This window comes from Lichenostomus cassidix, chromosome W (genome assembly GCF_008360975.1).
Source record: "Lichenostomus cassidix isolate B80296 chromosome W, HeHo_3.0, whole genome shotgun sequence".
NCBI classification, from domain to species: Eukaryota; Metazoa; Chordata; class Aves; order Passeriformes; family Meliphagidae; genus Lichenostomus; species Lichenostomus cassidix.
The window spans coordinates 20989418-21011660 of NC_139510.1; the positions used below are offsets into that span (position 1 = coordinate 20989418).

A 22243-nucleotide genomic window follows, 5' to 3' on the forward strand; every position below is an offset into this window, starting at 1 on the left:
CTGAAAATGAACAGAATTCAACCTTAATAGAACTTAACAGAGCACAAAATTAACATGGCTTAAACTTAATTTAACTTAAACTTAACATAATGTACTTTTAATAAAACTTAAACTCACTTAAATTAAGAGAACTTAGCTTCAATAGCACTTAACAGGTAATTTAAATTATTCATTATAACACAGCACAACACGTCTCCAGGCAGAATGGAATTTTTCTGCGCTCCAGGTTATTTTTAGCTATTAATAGCAGATGTTTGTTTCTAAGTAATTGTGAGTCTACAGACATAAACACAGGACACAGGGGAGAAGATAGTAAAACTTCTCTCTGTTGGTTTCAAGTGCAGATATTTGTGTCCCAGAACCTCTTGGAGCTTTGCCTTCAATACAGAATAAAACTTCTGTTCTTCTGGAGGGTCTTGGTTAGAATGCCACCTAGAGACTTAAATTACAGATTTAAAATACTTAAGAAGTTAAAACAGCATTCTTAGTATGTTTGCTGCAGCACTTTCACACTCACATACACACATTGTTCAAGGCATGCCTTAAAGGTTTAAAGGTTAAACAGCAGAGTTTAACTCATTCTGACTCCATCATTACAAGAAAACCACTTAAGATTTACCATACAGCAATGAAACATAAATGAACTGAGCTGTAAATGAGATAGCAGTAACAGAGAACTCCAGAGGGTTAAATTTCTGCAGGATTAACTGGAAGGGTCAGATAAGTATGGTAAACACATCGTAATTCACTCGATGTTTTGGCATCAAGTTGTAAAAATACTACAGCCCTATATTTGTCCAGTTAATAGCCACTTTACCAAATGCATCAGGGCTACCTGAATCCATGCTGAGCAAGGCTATGACACTTAGCCTGTTCATAAACTAAGATATTATGCACAAAAGGATAAATGATGCTCTAAGAAGATAGCCTAAAAATTCAACTTTGCTGATTCCTTATAGGATCACAGGTGCCTGCAGTTATGTTGGTAGCTCAGACATGTCAAGGACAGAGCCGCAGCCCCAGGCATCCTCCAAACACTTAGCTGGACGGACGCCAGAGTTGCTCCTGTGGGTCATTCTGCAGGCAGAGTGTGAAAAATGAGGTTCACTCTCCTGTTAGGATTTAAATGTTTAATAAAAGACAATAGGGGACAGATATAAGCAGAAGTACAGCACTGGGTGCTTGGCATTCAGCCAAAAAGCACACCTGGTATGGACAGAGACACCCTTTACATACCCTTCAGCTTAATGCATATTCATAAACAATTATGCATATTCAAACTTTTCTCCAAACTAGTTTGCATGTTTCAGGAACTGCTTAGCCTAGCTCCTCCATGGATACACCTCCTCAGAGCATGTGCAGTCCTCTTTAATTGATTCTATTATCACTCCCAGATTGTAGTTTCTGCAGACGACAGGTGCTGATAGTTGGAATGTCAGTGGCAGGGTCTGTTCATTGGATGTTATCCAGTTCAAGCAGGCAGTTCAAAAACTATAACAGCTATTTCACTACTACGTCTAAGCTTAGCTAGCACCAAAAAGAAAGACATTAGTCATCATTACACAGCTATTTTTCACAGCAAGGCTACCTTTGTAAAAAAAGAATTAAAATCATACACATATTATCCATTGTAATATTTGCGAAAGCCAACATTATGATATGTATTTATCACACAGAGGAAAAGTTTTTTAAATTTTGGAAAAGTTTTAAAAAAGAGAAACAATAAGGCTACAAATAAGGCAGATTGTTGTGATTCATATACCAATTCTGCAGAGATGAAATAAAATGCATTGGGAAAAGTTAAAGGTGGCTTGAACAATTTACATCTGGCTAAGACTCCATGAACATCGTATACTTAAGATAAACACTTTAAAACTGCTTCAGCAAGGAATCCGGCCCCTGTTCAAGGTCTCATCAATTAAGGCGTTATCATCTGTCAGTCCAATTATTTTGCAGCAAGGCTTTCTCATTGTGAAAAGTTGGACACAAGTTTAAAACACAACTCAGCTACATCAATTAAAAAAGGCACTTTGAGCATACATTCACAAAAATACATCAACCTGCGGGGCCTTGACAGGCCCCCGCCCCCCCCGTGCAGCACAGCCGGTGCCTGCTCGCTCCCCTGGCACGGTGCGGGGGAAACCGCGCTGGGGAAAGCGCAGAGGAAAAAAGCGGCGCAGCTGCCCCGAGCCTCTGCCCGGCCCCGCGCCGAGCTGGGCCCTGCCGAGCCGAGCAGCTCAAAAGCCTCCGGGGGAAGGAAAACCCCACACGCCCTTGCAAGACCCGCCCTGGATCCAGGATTCACTGCCATCCCGTCCTCTGGCAGCTTCCGGGACCAAGGATATCAACATCAAGGCTTCTCTCACTCAGAAAACAGTCAAAGAGTTTTGCAAAGAATAACAAAGTTGCTCCAAGCTGGAGAATACATTGCAATACATTTCAAACTGCTTCGGGACACCTCCTAAGGGAAGAGCGCTGCCTCCAGGCAGGGCAAAGACGAGCCGAAGGCAACATGGCCGCAGCAGGGGAATCGGCTGCTGAGGTGATATTTTTTGGCTGTAATTGCAGCAACCAGTTCCAAGCAAAGTGCCACGCCGTTAATTTGGCTGCATCATTAATCATTGTGTGGCTATGTTGTTTCTTTTTTGTGGCTGTGATACAAGGGAATTAGAAGTTAAGGAATAACTTTTTAGACACTGCTTGCTAAACAGTGTATATTGCTTACTTAACATTTATTGTGTTTGCCAAGGCAGGATGGGGAATGACAGATTATTGACAAAAAAACAAGGACTGTGACCCAGTTGGTACTCATGGAATCTCCAAGCTAGCAAAAATCAGAGCTGTTGTTTTGACTTTTGGACAGAGACTCAGAACCCATGCGTAAAACAGAAAGGCGAAAAGGTCAGTGAAGAGGACTTCCTGTCCTTTTTCAGAGGAGACCCCTGAAGCCCACTACCAAACGGCACTACACAGGCGCAAGGATATGGAAATTACTTTTGAACTCATTATAATACGAAGCGGAGATAGGTCATGCATATGCATAAGCGGATTGAGAAACTCTATGAATGTGTAACATGTAACCATATATATACCAAGCCATACGGGACTGACTGCGTGCATGTCTTTGGAGGGCTACCTCCCACATGCCGGGCACTATAATAAACATACTGGCTTTACAACTTAAAATTATATAGGTTGTTAAGTCTTGCCTCTTTTTCCATGAATCATTTTGGCGAGGCAGGCAGGAGAACCTCTGTCCAGTGCAGGGCTGGCCGGGAATGGACTCTTTGGAGTGCCCTGGGGATTTTTTTTCCCTGGAAGACTTCCGCTTCCAGCTCGACCACCACCCAGGCAGACAAGTATCTACTGGCACTATGGAGAAATGGTATGTTTATCAATCAATAAGTCTACAAGGCATACACGTAGCCAGGGAGCGCTAGGAAGGCACTAGGGACATCTAAGTGCACAGCGAAGGTCCCTGTTTGGGCTTGCAAGCAGCTAGCCAAGGGCTGGTGGGAGGAAGGATTCTACAAGATCTGCCAGGGTGAATCCAAGAGTTCTGCTGCATTCCAGGTTTGGAAGTGATTCGCCCCAATTGAGCTAAGAGACACTTCAGAGACCAAGTCAGAGAAGTGGGTATTTGATTTATTCGGTGCACTGGATGTGTGGGAATTGTTTCCACCAAACACACACGCACACCAGTACTTCCAAAGGCACAGTGTTATAGGTAAATCATGAATATTCATTACATTCCCCAGTATAGGAGTGGTTATACAAATTACTTATAAGTCATTAATATTACTAGAAATTTCTTGTGCTCAATGGCAAAAGGATTCCTTTTGCCCCCTTTTATCTTGATAAGATTAAGGGAATACACAAGGCCAGAACTGACGGGTGCCGTGCTGGTGGAAGGGGCAAAAGCTCAAAGAAACAAGAATGGTTGAAGTGCAAATAGATTTGGGTTTTCTATTTGACCACTCCTTTCTCAGAAGCCAAGATGGACCTACCAATGACTGTGTAAGAGGCAGGAAAAAGAGTAAACAGAACCTTACTCTGTGTGTGTGTGTAGAGCTCCTATGGTCACTGTGTGTGTGCTCAGTTTCTGGTAATGGGATCCCGGAAGTGTGGACCGGGGGCAGAAGTGTTGCCCCAGATAACCCGAATCCTGGAAGTAAGTTATAAGTATCTAGATTTTGTGTGAAATACTTAGTATTGTTTTGATAGTGTGCATAGAATTTTGTTGTGTAATTCCTCCTTACTGTGATGGTGTGTTTTGTAATTGCATGCTGTGTACGATAGTTTAAATTTTATAACGGTTAAACAGAGAGAGAAGAAAGATGGAAGGGAATACTAACCGAGAGACACCCCCCCCACCCACACACACACAGGGAGTAGTTAATACATTATACAGGTGACCTAAATTGGGTAATATAATATTTAAGTAAAGATGTTAAGTAAAATGGGAAGTGGCCAGAGTAAAGAAATAATGGCAAAAAGCCCCCTTAGATGCATTTTAGTACACTAGAAAGAAATAGCCAGGACAAAGGAGACAGAAAATAAAAAAATCCTTATTAAATATTGCAACCAGTGGTGGCCTTTATATAAATTAGATTATGACGAAAAATGGCCACTTTTTGGAACTTTAGATTATAACACCCTATTGCAAATAATGTTATTTTTGAGGAGAGAAGGAAAGTAGGATGAAGTCTCTTATGCAGACATGTTTTTCTCTCTCCGAAACCACTCCGAATGGCAGAGAGACTTTGGGCTTGTACCACTTCAGGATCCCTTCATATTGACCCTTGAAAGAGAAACTAAAATTGCTAAGAGCAGACTCAAGCAATGCTGTTCAGCTTGCAGTATTGGCCAAAGATGTACAAAACCGGACAAGGTTCATCAGGCAGCAGCACAAGAACAAGAATTAACTGATTTTCTTAAGCCCCCTCCTGTTGGAAAACATAGTTTTCCAGCAAAACTCATGCTAACTGAACAGAGCTGAGCAAGGCTTCAGTATTCCCAGGCCTCAGTAAAATTCCGACAAGCTGTAGTGATTTTGTTTGCCTGAGAATGCTCTGTGGGAAGAATGCCATGAGAAAGATTAGGAGTCAGGAGTGTTATGAGAAAAGAATAAGGGAGTTAGCAGGAGGATCCCTGAGCGTGTGAGAACAGCTGCAGGTGTGCGTGTGTATCTATGAATAGAAACTTCTGTAACAGTACATAAGTCTCTCGTTTAGCGAAATAAAATTGGAGCTTACTTTATATCTCATATTGAGACTGCCTGTGAGTTTTCCCTCGCGCCGCATCTCGTTAAATGGTGACCCCGATGACTACGGACCCTGACAACGGAGTTTTACAACCCGGCTTCTGAGAGCGGTGCGAACGGAGAGGTGCTGGGGAGTGCGGCCTCAGCGTGTCGAGTCTTCGCCCGAATTGGGGAAGGTCGGAAGACACAGGTCAGATGGTACCTGCCTACCGTGAGGGCTATACTTCGGTAAACTGCACAACTCTGGCAATTGCGAGCCTCGATCGAGTGCTTAGACGGTGTTGACCAGGACCCTGAAAACCAGCTGGACCAAAATGGAATCAGAGGTAGCCCAAGACTTATTATTACGCTTTTTAGAAAAGCGCGGAGTAAGCAGAGATGCTTTAAAATACTTAAATGCTTTAGTTACTGCAGGGAAAGATAAAGGGTTGTTTGCTGACCCTGATTTATTGTTTGATGAGGTCGAATGGCGAAAGGTTGAACACATCTTTTTTGATGGATTGCTAGAGGGTGATAAAACGTGTAATAAATTAGCGAGACTGTGGAAAGAAGTCATTAATTGCTTACAACGGTTTCAAGCAGAAAAGAAAATAGCTGCCGTAGCTACTGATAAGTTAGGATCTGATGCCGGGGGGGAGCACTTTGAATTGGGAAAAGGAGTGAGAGAGATTGAGCGTCCTGCTCCGGGCACGCTTGCTGTGGGCGCAGATCCACCCAGCTTGCCCCCGCCGGGAAAGTGCAAAGTGTTAGGAGCGCAGAAATCTTTAACGACACACTGTACTACATTTGATTTAAATCCTGTTAGTACACCAGGCTCTGAGGGGTGGCCCAGCGCACCTCCCCCGCCTGCTGAAATTTGTGTCAGACAGGCTCTTCAGAGCGATTCTCGATTATTAGGCAAGCGCAGAGTTAATTGGAAAGGCGTTGCAGAAAAAGCTGTACAAGAGGGTAATATACGACTTGCAGAAACACTAACATTGCTAAGTCGAGCTGAACAAGCATTTCCTGTACTTTTTGAACCGATAGAAGGGGGTGGGCAGCAAGCGACCCATGCTGCTACCGATTGGAAGCTGCTCACGCAGTTGCGTAGCACAGCCACTGAATCAGGTTTGCATGGTGAACCAACAAGAGTAATGTTGAATTATATTTGGGGAAATTATATATTGTGCCCAGAAGACATCAAAAATATTATTAAAATGATTATGACCCAGTCACAACAGCTGCTGTGGCAGGCTCACTGGCAAGAGCTGTGCCATCAGTCAGCGAGCCAGCCACGGGGGGAAAATGACCCCTTACAAGGGGTCATTCCAGAACAATTAATGGGCCAAGGCCGGTGGGCTACAATTATTGAACAATTACAATTGGGTCCAGACATTTTAATAGAATCCATGCGAACTGCACGAGATGCTATTTTCAGAGTGCACACTACCCCCCCCACACCATCCTACATGTCTATTAAACAAGGCAGAGATGAGTCTTTTGCTAGCTTTGTTGATAAAGTCTCAGCTGCAATGCTGAATGCTGGGGTAGAACCATGGATGTCAGGAGCATTATTGCGCCAGTGTGTGACAGAAAATTGTAACCAGCAAACGAAAAGTATTCTTGTCACACTGCCCGTAAATGCTACCCTGGAAATGATGTTAGAACGAATGAGTCGTGTACCGGTAGGCACCCAGGCATTTGTAGCAGAGTTAGTGACAGCTATGGGAGATAAGCTAGGAGAGAAATTAGCCCAAGCACAGTCTCAAGCCTTTGCTGCTTTAGGGCCACTGCGACCCCTTAGCTCGCCTGCGGGAGGGGAAAGATTAGGGAAAAGTACGAGGTGTTATCGTTGTGGGCTTGAAGGACACACAAAGAAGCAATGTAGAGATCCAGTCTGGTGTAAGAAATGCAACAACGATACCCACGCCACGCTAGCTTGTCGGCGATCGGGAAACGCGAAGAAGAGCGCGTCCAGCCGCCGCGCCCCGACACAAATAGCAGCTCCAGTCCTCACCCCCGCGACTATCCCACCACCTCATCCTTCATACACAACGACATCTCCGCCGATGAGCTCGCCCGCCGTCAATCCCTTCGACCAGCAAGCATCCTCCGACCTGCCACCAAGGGAAGCCTCGGCCTGGACCTGGCAACAGCAGTAGGTGTAACAATCATCGATTTACGCCCTGTAAAAGTTCCCACTAGGATTCAAGGCCCGCTTTGCATTAGCAACGAACCTGTGGGCGTGCTCCTAGTGGGTCGTTCATCTGCTAGCATAAAAGGACTGTTCGTCTTACCAGGGATAATTGATGCTGATTTTACAGGTGAAATTCACATCATGGTGCAAACTATGTTTCCCCCCATTTATATTCCTAAAAATACAAGACTAGCTCAACTCGTCCCGCTCCCGCAAATGGTTGCACAGATGCAACAACACGAGGCACTCGTGGATCGTGGAGCCGGTGGATTTGGCTCTACAGGAGAACTTGCAATGTTAACAGTTCCATTAACAGAACGACCAGTTGTGGAAACTACTTGGACTCGGGGAGAAATCTCCCAAACACTGCCAGCATTACTTGATACAGGTGCAGATATTACGATAATGTCTACTGCTTGTTGGCCAACTGAATGGCCACATCACCATACTTTGAGTGGAATTGAAGGCGTTGGGGGATCAGTTTCAGTACAGCGGAGCTCTGACCCAATTCAAGTAGCAATCGAGGGCAGGGTGGCAACAGTTCATGTAACTATTATGCCCTTACCAAAAAAGGTGAATGCCTTAATTGGCCGGGATGTGCTAGACCAACTGGGACTCGTGTTAACCAATCAGCATTTTCCCCAGCGGTCGCTGTCAGATGGACTTTCCCGATCCAGCTCACATGGACAACAGACAAGCCTGTATGGATAGGGCAGTGGCCGCTAAAAGGGGAAAGTCTAATACAAGCACAGTTGTTGGTGCAAGAACAATTGCAACAAGGACACCTGCGACCTTCCACGAGCCCTTGGAACACGCCCATTTTTGTCATCAAGAAAAAATCCGGCAAGTATAGACTGTTACATGACCTGCGAGCAGTTAATGCCCAAATGCAGGCAATGGGGGCCCTCCAACCTGGATTGCCAAACCCTGCCATGCTTCCTGAGGGATGGCACCTGTTAATCATCGATTTGAAAGACTGCTTTTTTACAATTCCGCTGCATCCAGTGGACACTGCGCGATTTGCTTTTACCCTACCAACAATTAACAGAGAAGCCCCTTTCTTGAGATTTGAATGGACTGTTCTGCCACAGGGAATGAAAAATAGCCCCACCCTGTGCCAACTGTTTGTAGCCAATGCATTACAACCCATTCGTACAGCATGGCCTGAAACAGTGATTTACCACTATATGGATGACATTTTATTTGCCCAGGCCTCAGCTTTTACTGGCGAACAAGAAAATATGCTTCAACAACAATTAGGCAGACATGGACTAACCATTGCCCCTGAAAAGATCCAGCGTTCTCCTGTTTGGAAATACTTAGGATGGCAAATAACACAGGGGCATGTGAGACCACAAAAATTACAGCTTAACACACATGTGAAGACATTACATGACGCACAACGCCTCCTAGGCGATATTCAATGGTTACGTCCAGTTATTGGCATTTCAAACGATGACATTGATGCCTTGCGACCACTGCTACAAGGCACCGATCCAGCACGGACAGTACATCCAACCCCGCTGCAACAGCAGATTATTCAGAAAATCGGCGCACAAATTGCACAACGCTGGGTTGATCGTTGCGACCCGGACATTCCAGTAGACCTTACAATTTTAAGCGGCGAAAAACAAATCCTTGGTGCACTTACGCAGTGCAAAAATAAAAAGAGGGAGAACAAGGTGAAAATATTGGAATGGCTGTTCACTAGCATCCAGCCCAGAACTACAATTCAACAAAAGGTTGAAAACATAGCAGAATTGATCCAGAAGGGTCGCACCAGGATTTTACAGTTAACAAGCCAAGAGCCGGAAACCATTTACCTGCCGATGAAACGACGAAACCTCGAGTGGTATCTTCAGAATTCGCAAGCACTGCAAATCAGCCTACTGTCTCAAGCAGTGGAAATTAAAGTGGAGCCACTGCGATCTACCACCCTGCGTTGGGTGAGTAACCAAGATTGGATTACAATACCAAAAAGGAGTGAGCGCCCATTGCAAAATGCAGTGACAGTTTTTACAGATGCAGGATGGAAATCTCGACGTGCAGCAGCAACTTGGATGCAAGACGGCAAATGGCATCATCACATATTACCGGCGAAAGAAGAAGATTCACTGCAAACATTGGAACTGGCAGCAGTCGTTTGGGCCTTTGTGAACTGGCACTCTACAGAGTTAAATGTAATTTCTGACTCCATGTATGTCACTGGCATAGTACAGCGTATTGAAGATGCCCGGCTCAAAGATTGCCAAAACAAACGACTTTTCGAACTATTGAGACAGCTCCAGGCTGCAATTTATCAGCGAGAGTGCGCCTATGCTGTCATTCACATACGAAGCCACAAATGGTCAAAAGGCCTTGGGGAAGGCAATGAGAGAGCAGATCGTTTAGTTTCAGTAGTGGTGCCACTGAGCGAATTTGTTAAAGCCAGAGAAGCTCACAACACTTTTCATCAAAATGCCAAGGGACTCTTCCACCAATTTAAGATTACTATGGAGGAAGCAAAAGGCATTGTCAGAGCTTGTCCAAGTTGTAGCCATCATGGACCAGGCCTAGGAATTGGAGTAAATCCACGAGGGTTAGGCCCTTGCGAACTTTGGCAGATGGATGTTACCCATGTCCCTCAGTTTGGTCGATTAAAGTGTGTGCATGTTACAATTGACACATACAGCAGATTTTTGTGGGCCACAGCTCAAACAGGAGAAAAGGCCACCCACGTCATACGGCATTTGACAAGTTGTTTCGCAGTTATGGGAGTGCCGCAGCAGATCAAGACCGACAATGGGCCCGCATATAGCGGTGAAAAAATGCGACAATTCTGTCAACAGTGGGGGGTCAAGCATGTAACGGGCATTCCCCATTCACCAACGGGACAAGCCATTGTTGAGCGAGCAAATCAGACTCTAAAACGATATTTAGACAAATTTAATGATGTTCGAGATGTTAGTGAAAGGCTAGCTAAAACATTGTTTGTGTTAAACTATTTGTGTATTTTTTCAGACCAGGATTCTCCTCCCGCACAAGTGCATGGCCGAGCTCCCGCTGCAGAGCATAAGGAACCCATGATGGTCATGTATCGCGACCCGTGTTCAGGCCTGTGGCGAGGCCCAGCAGAAGTGAAATATATAGGGTGTGGTTACATGTGTGTGCTTACATCCACAGGTACACAGTGGGTCCCTGCGAAGTGGACCAAAGCTGTTCCTCGTGCTGCTAGCGATCAAGGCTCTAATATCGGGTTCAGCCACGACCCTCATAACAAAGGTTGAAGAAAGACAGAACCTGTGGGTGACTTGGGCCAGTGCTACGCATAACCCAGAATTTTGCCTCAGTTTGCAATCAGCTACTGCACCATTTAAAACATGTTTAGTTGGTGTGCCTTTGTTCAGTTTTGAGGCGTTTAGCAATTATAGCACCTATCTTAAATGTTCTATAGCAAAAAGCACCTCTTGGTGTACTGCAAACCTAATCAATCACTTAAATACTACCTTGCCTTGGGACCCAGAGGAGTTACATCTCTTGGGGTCCATGAAAATTGGTAATACCTCCAGCAATTGGACCCAAACATGCATTTGGTTTGGAAATAGACAACAAAATCTAACCTTAAGTTATCCTAACAAAGGCTGGACAAATGTCAGCCCGATAAATATAGCAGATTATTCATACAATGTTAAAGGCGGCTATTGCGGAAGTAACAACACTGCCAATCAAAGTTTGGGTGCTTTGGGAGCTGAAATAAAGAAATCGCCAATTACGATTTGGAACAACGGAACGCCAAAAGCGTTACCCCCATCTGTATTTCTAATATGCGGAGATAGAGCATGGCAAGGAGTCCCTCATAACATCTTTGGAGGGCCATGTTATTTAGGAGAACTAACTCTTTTAGCACCCAACCAGCGCATGTGGCTTAGCGTAGTCGCCGAGCCAAAACGCCAACGGCGCTCTCTGTCTCACCAATTGAATTCACGGTGCAAAGATGATGTTGAATTATGGTCAGTAACAGCTAAAGTATTCACCTCCCTGTTTACCCCCGGAATAGCTGCTGCAAGAGCCCTCAGGCAAATTGAAAAACTTGCATGTTGGACAGTTAAACAAGCAAATGTTACTACTAATATCCTTTCCCAATTGCTGCTGGACCAAAAGAGTTTGCGACATGCCGTGCTTCAAAATCGAGCTGCTATTGATTTCTTATTATTAGCTCAAGGCCATGGTTGTAAAGACTTTGAGGGGATGTGCTGCTTTAATTTGTCAGATCATAGCAATTCCATCCATAAGCAATTAGAGTGGTTGAAAAAGCATACCTCCACAATTACAGTTGATGTCAATCCCTTAGACAAATGGTTATCATCCCTGTTTGGAGGTCTGTCACCATGGTTGATACCCTTGATTAAAGAAGGTCTACGTTGGTTATTGATTCTTATATTAATAGTTATTGCAGTGAAAATTACTTATAAGTGTGTTGTTAAACAAATTGATCAAACAACTGACGGAGTCTTGCTCGCCCAAAAGAGAAAAGGGGGAATTGTTACACAATGGCTTAAAGATCACGGACATGATTTATTAGAAGAATTGTGCGAGCAAGATCACTGTTAGGCTAAGTAGCACTTAGACCATAAGTTGTAAAGTTATATTGAACAATTTAAATTACCTGTTAAGTACTTTTGATTAAGCATAGATTCTGTTAAAGTTAAGTAATAGTAGATTTGAATTCTATTAAGTTGTAAGTTCTATTAAAGTTAAGATTCTGTTAAGTAATATTAAGTGATGTTAATTTTAAATTCTGTTAAGTTTTAAATCTTGTTAGCGTTAAGTTGTTAAAGTAATATCAATTTTAGATTCCATTATAGTTAAGTCCTAATTGTTAGTTCAAAAATAAGATTTATTAAGATTAAGTTTTATTCATTTTCGGTGATATTAATTTTAAGTTTCAAGTTTGTTAGTTTATATTATTATTCACAAAAGCTTTGCAGTTTTATCTTTTTAGTTAAAGTTAAGTAATAATATCTACTATTTTCAAATACTTCATCTCACCTTATATAGTTATCTACAAAAATGGTAACATGTTAAAATACTCTCCTTATTGATATTAATCAAAGCTTATTTATAAGATGTTCTAAGAAAACCCTTCCACTTAGCACCTAAGCTCTGGCCAAGCTTTGGTTCTAACTGGCTGGGAAACATGCCATGAGTCCAAAGTGTTTTGCACCAAAATGTGATCAAATAATTTTTATTTACCAAATTGAGTTTACAAAAGTTAAACCTTCTTCCAGGTTAACTTGGGGTCCTTACCCGGGAAAGGTTCTCTAAGTTTTACCTGTGAAGTGAATGTTTTCAGTAATGATAATTTCCAGACCATGGCAACATATTTAACTAATGAAATTTCCTTAAGTAAACTTATAACAAATCTAATAATAGAAATTACTTATAGCAAAGCAAATTAATCTGATAACAAGACAATGTCTGTTCTCACAAGAGAAACGGGGGAATTGTTGGAAAACATAGTTTTCCAGCAAAACTCATGCTAACTGAACAGAGCTGAGCAAGGCTTCAGTATTCCCAGGCCTCAGTAAAATTCCGACAAGCTGTAGTGATTTTGTTTGCCTGAGAATGCTCTGTGGGAAGAATGCCATGAGAAAGATTAGGAGTCAGGAGTGTTATGAGAAAAGAATAAGGGAGTTAGCAGGAGGATCCCTGAGCGTGTGAGAACAGCTGCAGGTGTGCGTGTGTATCTATGAATAGAAACTTCTGTAACAGTACATAAGTCTCTCGTTTAGCGAAATAAAATTGGAGCTTACTTTATATCTCATATTGAGACTGCCTGTGAGTTTTCCCTCGCGCCGCATCTCGTTACCCTCCTAGGAAGCGAGATAATGATGCAAAATCAGAGGACACACCTGTAGTGTTAAGTCCAGTGTGATCCTGGTTGCCTTGCCCGGAATGGGCTTTCAGGGCTTTGGCTGGTCTCTGGGACCTCGCCGGGGCCTGGGCTTTCGGCCCTCCCCGCTGTTCTCCTCTGCTCCAGAGGCAGCAGCTATCGACCTCAGGGTCTCAGGGTCGCCCGATGGGCGGCGGGACCCCGCGGCAGAGGCCGGTGTCCGCCGGACAAGAACGCGGTGGAGTCGCTGGTCGCCCCCCGAGACAAAGAGAGTTCCAGGCGGGTGGGAGTCTCCAGAGCACGGTTTATTGTAGGAGAGGCAGGCGGGGGTGCGCTGGAAGGCTCCTGGGTGGGGCGGACCACAGAGATGCCGGGTGCGAAGCACAACGGGTCTCGGGTTGTGGCCACAAAGGGGGCACAAGGTTTTAAGGGAAGGAACGGGGTCTCCGGGGCAGGATAGCAGGGGCGGAGCCAACGGGGCTCCGGAACAATGTGAGGGACAAGCGGGGGAGCAAATGAACAGTAACCGGGGAGGGGACTACAAAGAACCAATGAGGGGAGCGCAGCAACAGAATCTTCGAGCAAGGGGAGGCAACAAGGGAGGGGACAAGGCGGAGAAGCATAACTTTAACCCAATAAACTTAGAGCAAACTTTCCAGGGGAGGGAGAGGGCGGTTCACAGCTCGGCCTCCTCCGAGTCCCAGGAGATGGCATCTTCGGCGGCCTCCTCGTGGATTGCATTGACTGCCGGCCCTGGGGACTCGGGATCTGCAGCATCGGGCTGCCGCACCTCTACACCTCCCCCTTCTTTACTAAATAATGCACGAATGTGTTTAACTAAATATTTCTTAATTAAAGCAAAGGAAGCAGCAATCAAAGCAACAGCAACTAAAACAATAAAACAGTCTTTCAACAGGGTGGCCCCCCATTTGGGCAGTCCCAGTCCTTTCAGCAGCTTGTGGGCCCATCCTCCAATGGTGGAAAGTGTTGAGTTGACCACACGGTGGACACCGTCGACTGTGTTCTCAAACCAGAGGCTGCTCTCGAAAGTTATGTTGTTTATCAAGGCGTCCATATCTTGCAACCGCTGGTGGATGCTGCGACTCTTGGAGGATAGGTTGAAGCAGCACAGCCCTTTGAACTGGTGACAGCCATGTCCATGGGCAAGGAGCAAGAAATCTATTGCCACTCGGTTTTGTAAGGTCGCATGCCTGGTCACTTGTTCATCTTGCAGGAGGTCCGCAATGGCCTCTGACGTTAACTTGGCTTGCTTCGAGACCCAACATTCTAAATTTCCGAGTTCTCCAAGTGCCTTGGCCGCAGCTACCCAAGGCAGGAACACAGAGACAGCAATCCTTTTTCCCTTACTCCAATGGTAAATTTCAGTGCTGCAATCGTCCTCATTAGTCTTTTTTGGAATCGAATTATTGGACCACACCGGAAGGTGGGTCATGTTGGGCAAAGCAAGAGTCAGCCGGCCAAAGGTGCACGGGCCACCCACCAGGTGAGAGGGAACCCCAGCCCAGGCGCGTTCTCCGCAAATCAAGAACATTCCCTCAGGGAGCCGAATCAGGTGTTTGTAATGCCAATCGGGAGACGAGGGCGCTTTTACATGGGCAATATGGGTGCACCAATTCTTAGCGACATAGTTCGGGTTGCCCTGTCTCAGCCTCTGGTATAGCTTCTGATCTGATTTATGTGGAATTTGATAGTCGAATTGAACACAGGCTATAGCTTTTAGCGAGCCAATTAGTTGGAATTCGTGGGGCTCCTTCTCCATCTTCGGCTCACCCATGACCCACTTCTGCCACAGCAAGAGAGGGTTCTGAATGGGAAGAGGGAGAGAAAATTCTTGGCGGTCCTTGTAAAACTTATAAACGTTTTGGTTCAGATTGAAAGTTGATCTCCCCAGGGAGACGAGGGATGGCGGGAACGCATCTACCTGTACCGGGGCTCCTACCAGGGCAGACGAGAGCGGGTCTCAGACCGCGTCGGTTGACAGACACATTTGCTCTTTGCTCATGGCTCGGGCCAATGTCACCCAGACGTTGGAGTCTGGCTGCCTCACGACCCACAGCTGGACTGGGACGATGACACTTGCGAGCAGGAAAAGCTGCGCGAGGATGGAAGGGCGCATCTTGGCCACTGAATGGGGAGGCAAACAGAACAGCATCAACTTAAGAAATACAGGATAGGTTATGACGAGGAGGGAGGACGGAAAGGCCATAGGGAAAACGGGGAAGGGAAATGGGAGGCTGGCACAGGGAACTGCCGGACAGACTTTGCAGATTAGATGGTCCGCTTGCTGACGCGTGGGCGAAGGCGGCGGGGCGAGGGAGGCGGTGTCTCTGCCTTCTTCTTGCGACGCCAATGAGCAGAGGTGACGTCTTTCTTCTCCGGTCTTGGGGAGTAAGGTCCTGCCTTAAGAAAAGGTTTTACAAACTTGCCAGGGACCCATCGTGGCCCTTCCGGAGTAGAGACGCAGCAATAGCCACGCCCCCAGATGATAAGGGGGAAGGGACCAACGATATTGAGGGAGTCCGGTTCCTTGATCAGGACAAGGGGGCGCTCTTTCAGCTTGGCTCGCGCGTTGTTGGCAAAGTGGCGAACCACCAGGGGATCCGGCTCCTTGTCAGAGCAGTTTAGAAAATTTAGAGTAAAAAGAGCTCTCGCCAGCCGATTTGCGGGAGTCTCTGTTTCTGGTCCCCCCTTTTGCTGAAGGAGCACCCTCTTGAGGGACCGATGAGCTCTCTCCACCAGGGCCTGACCCGTGGCTGAGTGGGGAATTCCAGTGTTGTGGGAAATACCCCACTGGAGGAAAAACTTCCTCACTGGTCCGGAGGTGTAGCACAGACCATTGTCCGTCTTGACCTCTTTAGGAATACCCAAGACAGCGAAGGCCTGCAGGAAGTGCGAAATCGCATCCTTCGCTTTTTTCCCCGAATGCGCGGTGGCAAAGATCGCACCTGAAAAGGTGTCCACGCTCACGTGTACATATTTTAGTCGGCCGAATTCAGGCACGTGTGTGACATCTGACTGCCAAAGCTCCCCGCTGTTAAGCCCTCTGGGGTTGATTCCGGACCCCATGGATGTGATTTGGAGGGGTTGACAATGGGGACAGGCTGCCACAATGGCCTTGGCTTGGTCCACTGTTAATTCAAACATTCGCCTCAAGGCCGGGACATTTTGATGAAAGAGTGTATGGCTCAGCGATGCCTGTTGGAATCGGTCAGGCACGTTGGCAACATGCACAGGCGCAGCGAGCGCGTCTGCTACCCTATTCCCTTCCGCAATTGAACCCGGAAGGTCAGTGTGTGAGCGTACGTGCATCACGTAAAATGGTTGGTCACGGTGGGAAATGGCTATTTTGAGCCTCTTGACCAAGCTATTGATTTTTGGGTTGGAGGAGCCAGACAGCCAACTGTCCTCTGCTCTTGAAACGATCCCTGCAACATAAGCCGAATCAGTGACCAGATTGAAGGGTCCCGGAAAACGCTCAAATTCTTGGACGGCGGCTGCGAGCTCGGCCACTTGGGGGTACCCAGAAACAATCTCGACATCGTAATCCCACAGCTCAGTCGAGGGGTTCCACCAAGCAATTACCGATTTCCCTGATTTGCCCGAGCCGTCAGTGAAAAGTGTCGGAGCATTGAGGGGTTTCCGACTTTGAACCCCATCTAAAACAATTTTCAATTCGGATATTCCGAATATTTTGTGTTTTGGAAACCAGGTGACTACCTGGCTGGGAAACGATTCAAGGGCAATTTGCATGTCCTCGCTCTTTTGGAGAATAAATTCGAATGATTTTACGTCAAATGGCACATGAATGTACGCGAACTCACACCCTGCTAGGGTGGACAGGCGGGACCTCGCTCGTCTAACGAGCTGCGCCGTCTTGTCCTGTGGCGTAACCAATACTTTGGGGGAGGAGATAGGCAGGAAGACCCACTCAATAATTAGAAGTCAGTCCTCCATGTCATCCGGATCCCATTGAAAGATGAGCCCGTGCAGGTGGGGCATTTTACCGAGGATGGCCAAATTAAAGGGCAATTTGGGGTCACATCGGTGAACGCGACATGTTTTCAGGGCGTTCTGTACCTTTCTGATGGATTCTCGCGCTTCCGGGGTCAATGTCCTTGGGGAGGTCAGGTCGCGATCTCCACACAGGAGGGAAAACAGCGGGACCAGGTCTTCTGAGGAGACACCGATCAGGGGCCGAATCCAGTTGATGGCACCGCATAGTTGGTGCATTTCCTGCAGGTTAGATGGATTATCAATAATTTTGATCGGTAAGGGTGTTATGGTTTGCTCCTCAATTTTCGCTCCCAGATATCGCCACGGCGCTGTCACCTGCACTTTGGAAGGCTGAATCTCAAACCCTTCACTTTCCAGGGCCCCCACGACTCTGGAGAGTGTGGTCCGCAAGATGGCTTCGGTTGGGGAACAGACCAATACATCGTCCATGTAGTGGACGATGATTGACTCACCTGCGACCTCTCGCACCGGTGCGAGAATGCTGTCCACATACCCCTGGCAAATGGTGGGGGAGTTTTTCATCCTTTGCGGGAGCACTCGCCAGTGGTAGCGGCGCATTGGGCGTTCCCGGTTGGTGGAGGGAACTGAAAAAGCAAACCTGGGCGCATCATCCGGGTGCAGGGGGATCTGGAAGAAGCAGTCCTTTATGTCCACCACTGAAATCTTCCAGTCCCACGGGAGCATTGAAGGCGATGGCAACCTGGGTTGAAGAGACCCCATGTCCTCAATGACTTCGTTAATTTTTCGGAGGTCATGGAGGAGCCTCCATTTGGTCCCTCCCGCCTTCTGGATAACGAAGACGGGGGAGTTCCATGCACTGGTCGAGGGCACGATGTGCCCCTTCACCAGCTGCTCCTCCACAAGCTCTTCGAGCGCTCTTAATTTATGTGTTGGTAAAGGCCACTGGTCGACCCAGACAGGTGTATCAGTCAGCCAATTGAGTGGCTGGGTCGGGCGCTCACCAGTGACCCCAATCAAAAATCCCAAGCTGGTGCCAATTCGACTCGGGCACCCCATTGGGACATGGCATCTCTCCCCCACAGGTTGAATCCCGAGCTAATGATGAAGGGCCGCACGGTGGCAATGCGGCCTTCGGGGCCTTCAATCATAATAGGATGTAAAGAGAAACGACGAGAGGAAACTCACGGCACTCTCAATATGAGATATAAAGTAAGCTCCATTTTATTTCACCAAACGAGAGACTTATATATATTGTTACAGAAGTTACTATTCATAGATACACACACACACCTGCAGCTGTTCTCACACATTCAGGGATCCTCCTGCTAACTCCCTTATTCTTTTCTCATAACACTCCTGACTCCTAATCTTTCTCATGGCATTCTTCCCACAGAACATTCTCAGGCAAACAAACCACTGCAACTTGTTGGAATTTTACTGAGGCCTGAGAATACTGAAGCCTTGCTCAGGCTTGTTCAGTTAGCATGAGTTTTGCTGGAAAACTGCGTTTTCCAACAGTTCCCCCGTTTCGCTTGTGAGAACAGACGTTGTCTGTTATCAGATTAATTTGCTTTGCTATAAGTAATTCTTATTATTAGAATTGTTATAAATTTACCTAAGGAAATTTCACTAGTTATTTAAATATGTTGCCATGGTCTAGAAATTGTCATTGCTGAAAACATTCACTTCACAGGTAAAGCTTAGAGAACCTTTCCCGGGTAAGGACTCCAAGTTTACCTGGAAGAAGATTTAGCTTTTATAAACTCAATTTGGTAAATGAAAATTATTTGATCATATTTTGGTACAAAATACTTGGGACTCATGGCATGTTTCCCAGCCAGTTAGAACCAAAGCTTGGCCAGAGCTTAGGTGCTAAGTGGAAGGGTTCTCTTAGAACATCTTATAAACAAGCTCTGATTAATATCAATAAGGAGAGTATCTTAACATGTTACTATTTTTGTAGATAGCTCTATAAGGTGAGATGAAATATTTGAAGACAGTAGATATTATTACTTGACTTTAACTAAGAAAGATAAAACTGCAAAGCTTTTGTGAATAATAATATAAACTAACAAATTTAAAACTTAAAATTAATATCACTAAAAATGAATAAAACTTAATCTTAATAAATCTTATTTTAAACTAACAAATTGGACTTAACTATAATGGAATTTAAAATTGATATCACTTTAACAACGTAACTCTAACAAGATTTAAAACTTAACAGAATTTAAAATTAACATCACTTAATATTACTTAACAGAATTTTAACTTTAACAGAACTTACAACTTAATAGAATTTAAATTCACTATTACTTAACTTTAACAGAATCTATGCTTAACTAAAGATACTTAACAGGTAGTTTAAACTATTTAGCATAACTTCACTCACAGGTCCTCATTCACACATCAAAACTCTCAAGAAATCAAAATCACACTCTCATCAATCAGGTTCATTTACACACTAAAGCATTCAACACACTCTCAGTAGGCCTACAACATTCACACATACACACAAATGCTTTAGCAAAATTCAATTTTCGTTCAAGGCTTTTAGTATTCAAGGTGTTATTTTTTATCAGGATAATATCTTGTTACAATGCTTTTTTATTAGTAAATTGCTGGAAATAGGTTTTGGCCTGTTGGTCAATACGTGGCAATGAATGTTTCACCCTGCAAAGCGAATAATTAGAGGTTTTGGAGAGAATCTGCAGCTGGAGAACGTGTTCAAAGATTTGTTTCTGAAGCTAGAGAGCGGGGCGGGATCGCTGCCGCCATGGGGAACGACATGGACGTGATTCCCGAGCGGGAGATGAAGGATCTCCAGTTCAGAGCACTGAAGAAGATTCGCATCTTTGAAATTCTTAAAAGTTCTCCATAACTACAACAGAAACAACTCCATCTTGTATCAAACTGCTGTTTCTGCTGGCAACGCTGTTGGTTAGTTCTGGTTCGCTGCTGAAGCTGTCAATCATTTCCTCATCCTTGGGGAGGAGTAGAGTTTAGGGTTTCACCACAGACGTCACAGTTGGGGCAGTGAAGGAGGCGTGGATGGCTCGCGGCTCCACCCACCGGGGCACCCTCTGGGACTTCCGCTCTGGTTGTCATTCGACCGGAAGCCACGGTTGGAGCAACTTCCGCCACAGGTCTCCTTTGTGTGGCGTGCCGCAGGGTAGGGGCCGCCGCTGCTCCTGGGTCACTGGTCACTTTCCGTTTGTTCTTTTTGTTTCTGCAAGCTTCTGTGCTGTGAGTATCTCTGTTACAGCGGGAACACCAAACTTTTTCATTACAATTCTTTTTTATATGTTCTCCACTCCCACATCGGTAACATCGGGATGATTTCTGGTTACTCTGTTTCTTTACCCGCGATATCTGAGCTCGTTCTAACAGGAACAGATTTTTCATCCAATCGAGTAACTTTGTATTCTCGGCTCCCAGCAGCGGCACGGCGTGCTCTCTCTCCCCCCCCCCCGGCGGGGGGGGTTTCCCCGGCTGTTGTGCCGCGGCTGCCGAAGTTTTACGCATATCAAAAGCGGCACAGTAACTGACAGATTTTTCTCTGCTCAATGCAGGTACTATGTTCTGCACCGTGAGCCAGGCAAGGTTTTGCTTTGTGGCATGTATTTGTAAGCAGGCTACAACTTTACTCCATGGTTTGCCAAGCTTTCTTGCTATTTTATCACAGTCCAAAAGCAAAACAGCTACGTAATTCAACCAGTCTCCCACACTGAATACTGTAATAGGATTTGTAAAAAATCCATAAGCTTGTCCTACCACTATCAGGCCCATTAAGTGTGATAGGGCAGTTTTACCGAGTCCGTGCTTTTCTAAAAAGCATAACAATAAAATTTGGGCTACCTCTGATTCCATTTTGGTCCAGCTGGTTTTCAGGGTCCTGGTCAACACCGTCTAAGCACTGTATTGAAGCTCGCAGTTGCCAGAGTTGTGCAGTTCACCGAAGTATAGCCCCTCACGGTAGGCAGGTCCTATTCGGCCTGTGTCTGCAGGATCTTCCCCAGTTTGGGCGAAGATTTTGACACACCATTGCTGCACGCTCTGGCGCCTCTCCGTTCTCGCCGCTCTCAGAAGCAAGGTCGTAAAACTCCATTGTCAGGGTCCGTAGTCGTCGGAGTCACCATTTAAAGAGAAACGACGAGAGGGAACTCACGGCACTCTCAATATGAGATATAAAGTAAGCTCCATTTTATTTCACCAAACGAGAGACTTATATATATTGTTACAGAAGTTACTATTCATAGATACACACACACACCTGCAGCTGTTCTCACACATTCAGGGATCCTCCTGCTAACTCCCTTATTCTTTTCTCATAACACTCCTGACTCCTAATCTTTCTCATGGCATTCTTCCCACAGAACATTCTCAGGCAAACAAACCACTGCAGCTTGTTGGAATTTTACTGAGGCCTGAGAATACTGAAGCCTTGCTCAGGCTTGTTCAGTTAGCATGAGTTTTGCTGGAAAACTGCGTTTTCCAACAAGGATGGGAACTCCGCTCCGTGGGAGCGTATCCTCCTACACCTCGAAGTGACTGGGCCACAGGCTTTTTTGCCCATGCCGACGGCCAACTCGCGGACGAGATGACCGTGACATCTGCACCAGTGTCTAACATGCCGGTAAGGGAGATGTTATCCCCTTTCCGGGAGAGACCACATGTGAGCATTGGCCTATTCTCACCAACCGCTTCGGACCAGGCGACTAGCGGTTTTTCCGTGAGGATAGTGTGGAACGGGAGGACCTTGATCCTGGCCACGACCTGCTTCCTGGAGAGGACAAGAGGGGGGTCGGCGACTTCAACCTGGAGTGGAAAAAACCCCTCTGCGTCCACTCTGATCAAGGAAGGGATGATGGAAATTCCCTTGGGTCCGTCGTCCGCATCTGCAAGTGCGAGAACAAGAGTGTCAGCAAAGTCACAT

The 22243-nt window shown here is 45.8% G+C and overlaps 1 protein-coding gene, 1 long non-coding RNA gene and 1 pseudogene across 2 annotated transcripts; 1 reads left to right on the top strand and 2 right to left on the bottom strand.

The window, feature by feature from the left end:
- Window positions 1-1115: 1115 nt before the first annotated feature.
- Window positions 1116-3507, bottom strand: LOC146425666 (uncharacterized). Its single transcript, XR_014846465.1, has 2 exons — window positions 2954-3507; window positions 1116-2475 (listed from the first exon to the last, which is right to left on the bottom strand). It is a non-coding gene; the product is annotated as an uncharacterized LOC146425666 (long non-coding RNA).
- Window positions 3508-10189: 6682 nt separating this feature from the next.
- Window positions 10190-12029, top strand: LOC146425667 (uncharacterized). Its single transcript, XM_085041722.1, has 2 exons — window positions 10190-10282; window positions 10602-12029. Exons 1-2 carry the CDS (start codon window positions 10190-10192, stop codon window positions 12027-12029), a joined length of 1521 nt encoding a protein of 506 aa, XP_084897848.1.
- Window positions 12030-13987: 1958 nt separating this feature from the next.
- Window positions 13988-15448, bottom strand: LOC146425668 (uncharacterized; annotated as a pseudogene).
- Between the last annotated feature and the right edge of the window lie 6795 nt (window positions 15449-22243).